Source organism: Alexandromys fortis, unplaced genomic scaffold (genome assembly GCF_014885135.2).
Source record: "Alexandromys fortis isolate MF-2015 unplaced genomic scaffold, M_Fortis_MF-2015_v1.1 scaffold_8_9099976_23576923, whole genome shotgun sequence".
Classification (NCBI taxonomy): Eukaryota; Metazoa; Chordata; class Mammalia; order Rodentia; family Cricetidae; genus Alexandromys; species Alexandromys fortis.
The window spans coordinates 12,747,082-12,756,482 of NW_026067899.1; the positions used below are offsets into that span (position 1 = coordinate 12,747,082).

Sequence of the window (9,401 nt, forward strand, 5' to 3'; positions counted from 1 at the left end):
TCAACCATATACATTTATTCTTATTACATTTATCTTCTTGTATGTAAGTGCTAATACATGTGTGTACCAAGATACTTGTGTGTACTCACTGGAAGCCAATGGACAACCTGTAGGAATCTGTTTTCTCTTTCTACCATGTGGGTCTCAAGATGAAACTAGGGTTGCCAGGCTCAGTAGAAAGTGCCTTTACCTACTGAACTATCTTGACAGTTTAAGGTCCATGTTCACATTCGGGTCCTTTTAAAAGCATCATTAAACCTTCTCTATGCTTTAGGCTGACTTTCCTTCCTTTTGCATGGGGTCTTCATCTCTGATTTTCTAGAACAGAAGATGAGCATACACCAGTGGAGCACCCCAGCTTCAGCAACTCCCTGGGTCCTTCATCTTTCATGCTTTTATACTGGTTTCTCCTCTACGTACTGCCTTATTAGGGTTTCTGTTGTTGGAAAGAGACATGATGACCAGGGCAATTTGTAAAAAGGAAAATCATTGGAGCTAGCTTACAGTTTCAGAGGTTTAGTCCACTATAATCATGGTGGGACATGGCAGAGTGCAGATACAGTGCTGGAGAAGGAGCTCAGCTCTTCAGGCAACAGGAAGAGAACTGTCTTCCACACTAGGAGTAGCTTGAGCATGTATGAGGCATCAAAGCCCGCCCTCACAGTGACACACTTCTTCCAACAAAGCCACATCTACTCCAACAAAGCAACACCTCCTAATAGTGCCATTTGCTATAGGCTAAGCATTCAAATGCATGAGTCTATGGGGGTATTTCTATTCAAATCACCTCAGTATCTGCCTTCTTGCTTTGACTATTCTTCATACTGACTGTTTATATTTATTCTCAGATCATCATTTGCAACATGCAATTATGAACAATGAAAGTGTAAGTCTTAGTTTTCAGTTTGATGAATTTTTTCATGTGTTTGCACACCTGAAGAACTGTTAACTGGGAATTCATACCATCGCCATGTTCCTCCATGGCTCATGCCACTTTTTAGCTATTTGGTTTGAGGCTCACAGAGCTGGCTTGACCTTGAATTCCTACTGCTTCTGCCTCCGCCTACAAGTACTGGGACCATGGACTTGCAACACAGTGCTCAACTATCATTGCCTTTCTTAGAGGAGTTTGAAAACAGCCGCCATTATGTCTCAGAATCAATGGTTTTGATCAACTTGGTTAATCTACAAGGTTCATGTTTGAATCTTTTAAGAAGATTTTACAGAAGCTGACCCAGGGTTGTTTATCCTCTGGTGTGTGCCCCTTTAACCCTGTGGTCTTTCTCTCCTGAAGGCGCTCCGGGTCATGGGGAGAATCATGCGGGAGTGCTGGTACGCCAACGGGGCGGCCCGCCTGACAGCCCTGCGCGTGAAGAAGACCATTTCTCAGCTGTGTGTGAAGGAAGACTGCAAAGCTTGACAGCACATCCAGGCAAAAGGACACTGGTCGCAGCTTCCGCTTGTGTCTCAGGCTTTGTGTGAACGTTCTTGCTTCTTTTTGCCATGTTGTGTTTCAGTTCTACCTCATGACGACTCACGACAGTGTTTAAGTGTCCCAAAGGCGGCATCAAAAGACAACTCTAAAGTTAAGCGTGGGCAGGTCTCGACTTTTCCAATCTTCATGTTGCCATTTGTTTTATTTTTTAAAGGTGACACACTCATTTTGTTTTATTTAAGGAGGAAGATGTTATGAGTATAAAATAAGCTACAGAAAATAGTCAAAATAAAACAACTTTTGTTTTACTTGAACCAAGAGCACACACAAATGAGATGAAAACATATTAAAAAATGTAAACGAGGGCACATTATAGTGAAATAGAACTTTAGAAATGATCTGGACCCTTGAAAAGTTACTATTGCTCAGAATTTTGGTATCTAAAGCCTGAACGGTGGAGGCCATCAGCAGGATATGAGAGCAAGGTCATGCTCTCCGTACTCGCTCTCTCTTTCCCTGCTTGCCACTCACGTCTTCACCTCTACAACAGCCCCTAAGGAGTTAGAAAGCCACCCGAGCCATTGCTTCTGATATCTAAAGGAAGTCTCCAATGTCTTGAACACTGTGAAATGTTTCAGAGTCACAGAGCTCATGCCAGAGATGACAGCAAACCCTGTGAGAATGAACACTGTGAAGTCAGCTGACCTGCTATGTTCTCTTTGATTTCCCATAGTTCTTTTCTTCCTAAGAGGGGACATCTTCAGTGATGATAGTCTTAATTTAGTCATGTAGAGAGCGTACTGAGTGTTTTATAAGAACATAATGGATTTGCTAGATCCTCAGAACCAATCTACTAGCATTTCCTCATAAAATGTCATCATTATCCTATTCATTAATGAGATAATGTTTTCTGAACATTGCCAAAGATTGACCAATTATAAACATACATAGTCTAGAGATGCATGTCTTAAGATGCAGTTAATTTAAGGGTGCATATTTAGGAAGAAAAATGACAGAAAGGTAAACCAGGAAAGATTAATTAAGAGAATTAAGAGAATTCTTTCAGAAGAATTTAACCACTGACCAGAACAGAGAGGACTGCACTGGCTATGAGAAGACATTCCTGGCCTTTTAAGAGGAACCCTGTGTGGAGAGTTTTGCAGGCTCTGCCCCAGCCTCCTTTTTTGAGGTCGGAAATATTTAACGGAACACCGGATATTTCATTCAAATGTGCTGTTTTGCTTTAGTGGAGGGGATTTAGCACGATGCCTTTCGGTGTTCCCAAAGCCCATTCCTCAGAACAGGCTTCTGCCTCGATGTTCTCAGAACTTAAGTGTTCTCTGACAGCATCGTCAGGAGCCAGACAGTTCTTTGACGCTTCTGGCAATAAACACACCTGACCTGGATGTCTCCAAGGACAAACGTTTGACCAAGTACAGTGCAATCCTTTTATTAGAGGTAGGGCAAAGTTTTTACTATCCAGCGTTTAGATGTTCTACAAAGTGTAACACAGAGAGTAACGTTCCAAAGGATACACCTAAGTTTTCCACAAAAATCCAACTTGGTGTGTACATTTTGGTGTGCCAATATGCTACCGGATCCAGCTCATTTGATTTAAGTTGAGATAAGAGACACAAATGCCTTGATGACTATAGGGCTTGCCTGTATTTCCATTTCCAGTGATACATTCATCCATTTATAGGCACAGAGCACCCCGTAACTCACTTGCCACAATATTGGGTACAAGAGGGAATAAAAAGATAGATAGGTCCTGCCCTCAGGGATTTTAAAGTCTAATTTGGGAGTGGGAAAAGGCATAAGAGTATGAGGGGAGAAAGTAAATTGACAGATAAAATATGCAGTGGGATGTCTTGAGTTCTGCGTGACAATGCTTTAGAGACTAGGTCTGAAAAATCACTTCCAATTTGCAACACATTTAGAAAAGATCTTTATTTAGATATTACAGTCTAATTATATTATCAGTATCGAAAAGGTGTGCCTGTGTGAATGGGTATTGAAAAGAACTGTGTGAAAGGGGTGATCTGGCTTGTGCTTATTCCCTTATTGCACACAGTTTCTTCATGAAGGAAATGAAATTACTTAGGCGATTGTATTCAAATCTTCAATATAAACCTAATATATTCTGTTCTGTTTACCACTGTTCTGTGAATATATTTACTAGGTTTTTAAAGAGAGGGTGTTTTTAGCATCTTCTTTGTCTTTAGGTTTTATAATTTATTTGAGAGTATACAAATGTAACTTATATTTTATTGATTCAGATTTCACTGTGGAGAAATCCACAAATTAGTATGTTTTGAGACATTTTGCTTGTTCTTCTGCTGTTGAATTGTGATGATCTTGAAGGACAGAGAAACAAAAGTGTAAGGGAAAACAGTAGAAGTTACAGTTTTTCCTTACCTCTCAACACACAATTATACATAGACACTGCTCACTTATTAAAAAGTAGAGGAACATTTAAAGAATAAGTCAGATTTACTGTACATACCTATGTGGTTCAATTTTAGACTACGTGTTTTTAATGGAATGTCATGTGATACTTGTTTCTTTTAAAAATTGTTATGAGTAAAAATACCTTCTTAGGCTAGGTGCACAGTGACATCATTGTTTTGCTCCTTATGGATATTTTGGCTCTGGGTATAGCATAGAACTTAGAAATGCTGTTATGAATTTTAGTACTGTGTGCAGAAATGATGGGGTTTCTACACAGCATCCCTTCTTGAAATATGAGAAGCATTATTTGTTGTCAACATTTGAGCATGAATTTGTTGCCTTATAAGTCGTGCGTTTAAGTTTGTAATCAGTACCAATTCTGTTGTATGCATTCTTACATGTCTAAAATATTTGGCATGTCACATCTAGAATTCCTAATTTATGTTCTGCCTTGAGAGTTAAGTGAAACATGACTGTCGTACTCTATTTTAAGCATAGCACTTGCTTTTCATCTTTATACTTTCAATTAACTTTGCATTTTAAATTTCCATAATTGTATGAAGATAGTAACCTGATTGCAATGTCTGAAGAATTTAAAATCCGCTTTTATTTTAAAATGAAATATCGACAATACATTCATTAGATCGTAAGTTCCACAATATCTTATCATTTTGAATGCTTCAACTATTGCAGAATGATTAAACAAAAGAGAAGTCTACTGTCCTGGAATTTTGCCACCATGTGACTTATTGGGGCAGAGCAAACTCAGGGCAATCTGGGAGTCTAAGCAAAAGACCCAGGGGACCACTTAATGCATTTCCTGAAGGCAGGAAGCAGGCATCTGCCGTCACACAGGGATCAAGAGAACAACTTAAAAATTACTCGAGAGAGAATAGTTTTTGATTGATTAAAAGTAAACATGAAATTTTATAAATTCATTTAAAACGTGGAAACTTTGATTTCCTATCAAGCAGCTAAGGAACAAGAGTAAATGTATCAAAATTGGTAGCTGAGGCATTCAATAGTCATTTCCTTTATATGACTTTAAAACCAACATTTACCAGCTACTTAGAAATGTTGATGTTTAATGTCCTTCAATGATGTCATTGTAGTTTTTGAAGCTATTCTCTTTTTATTTGTGAAAATCACTTGGATTTTGTTCACTATGAGAAGACGGTCATAGTTTTAAGGGCTTTTAGTTTTTTTCAGAATTTTTTTTAAAAAACAAAACCAAAAAAAAAATCTAGAATGTAAAACATTCTCTAAAAATCTAAAATTAATCAGAATTTCTACACTGTACACAATTTTTCCCCCAAATAATTCTAATGAAAACTTTGAGGTGCTTGGCTTTCTTTTTGCCCTCTAACTTTTTTGTTTCCTTATTTTCATCTACTTTTAAGCTTAAAGTTCTTTCACCATCTTCCAAAATTATAGCTACTTCTTAATTATTTTTAAGCATAGCTATTATTTAACTTAACCATCACAGAATTTCAGATTTATGATGGAAAAAAAATCTCTTAGTGATCTAAAGTATTTCGTATGTGCCACAGTGCAAAGTGAAAATGAGAATTGTAAAAGCTAAAGCGACTCTGACCCTTGTAACTTGATTCCAATATGTTGTAGATGAAGAAGATCAGACATAGGATGGCTGCTGATTGTCATAAAACGCAACGGTGACGCCTACTTCTGCAGCCTCGCCAACTTTTACAAATTAAAAAGCTAATCAGCATGCATCTTAGCCTGCTGGGTAGTTTATTGCCGTAACATATCATCAGTGCTGATGGTCAAATGCTACTTCTTTTCGTATTTCCACTCAAGTAAATCTCCCTGATCGGCAGGAGAAAAGAAAATGGGCAAAAACAAGGGTTTTAAAATAGTCATCGAGCTAGGTGGACAAGCCCGGGAGTGCTGATAAAACTGAAAATGCCACGGAAGAATTCAAGGGTGAGGTTCTTGGTGCAGGCTGGAGATGAGGCTCATCAGCAGGGGGCTCTCTTAGCAGGTGCAGGGACCTGGATTGAGTCCCCAGCAGTGAAAAGAGGAAGAGAGAAAAAGAAGGAAGAGGAAGGGAGAAAAGAAAATATTTAGTGTGAGTAACAATAAGAGAAGCTTCCAGACTCTTCCCCCTGCTTCCTTCCTACATATATTGGCCATCTCCCTTCTGTTGGAGTAGGAGAAAGATGACTTGGTACATGAATTGGGGGCTGTGTTTAATGTCATCTGTCTTCTGTTTCTCTCATTACCTTTGTCTTCAGCATTGCTTCCCCTCCAACCAAGTGGCAGATTTCCTAAACCCAAATCACGCCACAGCTCTGTCCTTTTGTGTATTTGAGCACTGTCCAGACTGTTACCCACTGAACTTCTTCACAAGGTTTGAATTTCCCCACCATGTGTAAGAGGTTTCGCCTCATCACTTCACTGGTGATTATTCTCCTGGCACCGGGAAGAGGGCTTGGCTAATGGCTGCTATGACTTCGTCTTAAACTTTAGTCAGACTGTCTAGTTATATTCTAGCTTTTAGCTAAGGAGTAAAGAAAGCCTGCTCTGGTTTAATGCTGAATTCGGCTTGAGCAGCGGACTTGAACAAAGACTGTGAAATACATGTCCCATAAGGTGAGTGCTTGAGTTCTTTAGTGGCAATCAATGCCACTGGATTGTTGTACTTCTGCCATCCTTTTAGAATTTTTTATTTATTTATTTTTGTGTGTTATGGGTGGATCGATGTGTGTCTGTGTACCATGTGCATGCCTAAGGGCTTGGAGAGGCCAGAAGAAAGAGTCAGATCCCCCGGAACTACTTTTAATTGCAGGTAGTTGTGAGCTGCCATGTGGATGCTGGGAAGCAAACCTTGGTTCTCTGAAATCAGTGTTCTTAACTGCTAAGCCATCCCTCCAGCCAAGCTTCTGCCATGATTTTAGATTAAGCCATGTGCCAGGCTCTTTAGAATGTAGAATAGACTGGAATTGGGTGACAATCTCCGCTTTAAAGTTTGATATTGATAACTGCCAAAATTCTTCTCCAGTTAGTTGTAAATGAACATAACATTCATGAGAAAATGAATTCCGTCTCATCCTCATTTTAATAATGCCAGAAATACATTTCCTCCTTGTTGGTCTATGTTATACCATAAGAAGTGACTTCCTGGACCCAACACTTATCACTGGAGCACTTCTATCCCCGGTTTTAGGAATCTGCCTATTAACACATCCACCAAGAGCCTGAGTGTGTAGGAGATTCACCTCTTTCCAGTATCCCACATTCTCCACAGGGAATGCATAGCCCAGGCCAGCTGGGGACTGAGGTGAGCATTGCAATGGGCTCTTCCCTCTTGACACAATTCTGTAACTCACAGAAAAGGACACGATGCACTTCTCTATCATATACATATGTATGTATGCACACACATACACATATATGTGCTACACGTGCCTGGGTTATCCATCATTCAGAAATGGGAGCTAAATTTAAAAATGGTTCTTGACATATGCAAACTGAACACATAATTTAGAAGAATAAGTACTTTGACTCAGTGTTGCCACAAGTGAACGAGACAGAATGTTTATCCTGTTGAGAGATTTCCCCCCCCCTTCCCCAAATCATCTACAGCAAGGCACAGCGACCTTGATTTCTAGCCATTCATTGAGTTTTTATTCCACGGTTGAAACTGTTCATTTGCTTCTCCTGTAAAGGGCGGCTTGTGTGTCAGGCTCTAAGAAAGTCAAGCACAGACAGATATTTATCAATACACTCAGTTTTTCATTGGTGAAATAGTATTTCTAAAGATCCAGCCATTTTCTGCTCTCTTTATCAGATGAGGGTATCTGTAGAATATTAGACTCTAGCTCCTCTCCAGAATGACATATATCGTGTACTCTCCTGACCCTAGGCTGGATAAGGTCATCCACACTTGACTGGTGTTTCAGGTTTTAAAATGGTCTAAAAAGAGAAAATTAAATTCAGATTTTTTTAAAAAAAGGATTTTGGATTGATTTTCAAAGCGCTAATACTAATTATACTTTTCTTTGGGTAGTGTGACTCCTCTTATACCTAAGAACATATTACACATGTCAAAACCATTGCATTTTGACATTGCAAAAACATGCCTTGAACTCTTGAACTACTGTGAACAGAGTCACTGTTGTAAAGACCTTCTTGGTAAGCTAGCTGATAATCTTAAGTACAGAAAAAGCTGCTCCTTCCCACAGACAGGCTCCAATGAATGTATATAGAGACTGTGAAAAAAAAATAAATTGGTTTTTAAAATAAGAACTGGGTGATAAGTTGTATCCAAAATGTGCAGATGGGAATTGTAGTGTGTAGCTGGGTTTTCCTTGTTGATGGTTGAGCAGAGTTCCAGAGTCATTCAGAAACGTCCCAGAAACATTCAGATGTTTCATGAATTTCGAATCTGTGAACATATGCATTTGATAGTAATATATACTTATATTGTTTAGAAATAATCATATTTTAGAACTTAGTACATGCTCAGCGATAGCCTTCATACCAAACGTTTAACTTTGCCAACAGCAAGTCATAAAAGTATTTATTTTAAAGCTTGTTAATATTATTGCATAACTTCCTGCTGCCTCCAGGTGTACATACTTCTCTGCCTAAATGTTATATTTTTATGTATGCATTTTCGGAAAGCATATTGTTTTGTAAAGTGGCAAAGACAATAAATGAAGCACTCCTTGCACTTGTTTCTGTAAAGCATAAAGAACTCTATTTTAAATAAAAGAAAATGTGTCATATGCTGCTGTCCATGTGCTCATATTCGATTTCACAACTGTGTTTATATTTGTATGCAGCGTACCGGGGATGAGTACTAGGGTCTGGTAGTGCTGGAATGTCTCCCTTACCCCCTTCTTTCCTCCTTTCTTTCCTTCTTTCCCACCAAGTTATTGAGAATTTCAGAATTTCAAAACCAGAAGACACACTTATTTAAAGCTGTTTTCTGAATGATATTGAGGACAATATGTTCTTAAGGGTTTTATCTTTTCAATATTTGGCATTAATTTTTCCCAGTTTTTAATTTCGTGTGTGTGTGTGTGTGCGTGTGTGTGTTGCCTACAGGTGTATAGGTGCACAAAGCACACGCAGTGTTCACAGAGGCCAGAGAAGGGTGTTGCATCCCCTGGAACTGGCATTTCAGATGGTTGTGAGTCGCCATGTGGGTGCTGGGAATTGAACTGGGGTCCTCTGGAAAAGCAGCCAGAGATCTTTACTGCTGAGTCACTCTCGACCTCCCTGGCCCATTTTGCATTTTAAACTTAATTCATTGAAGAGCTGTTAGCTTGACTTGGTCTCAAGCCTAAACGAGCTTCTATCAATCTTAAAACTTATAACCACTCCACTCACTCACAGACCTCTCCAACGCACAAAATACATTCTGTCTTCATTCTGGTATCCCCATTTTCATCCTTAGACTCTGACTTCTTGCTGTTTCTTGGGCTTTTCAAACATACATCTGTCCTAGGTTGTTGCCTGGAATGTCCTTTCCCTCCATATGTTTGCA

General features: G+C 39.1%; 1 protein-coding gene across 2 annotated transcripts in view; it reads left to right on the top strand.

Moving 5' to 3' along the window:
- Positions 1–8,635, top strand: part of Acvr1c (activin A receptor type 1C) — a 116,468-nt gene extending 107,833 nt beyond the window's left edge. For both annotated transcript variants that reach the window (XM_050123707.1, XM_050123702.1), the window contains exon 9: positions 1,295–8,635. In XM_050123707.1, the coding sequence (XP_049979664.1) occupies positions 1,295–1,420 (126 nt within the window). In that variant the 3' untranslated portion in view covers positions 1,421–8,635. The remainder of the gene's footprint in view (positions 1–1,294) is intronic.
- Positions 8,636–9,401: the final 766 nt, after the last annotated feature.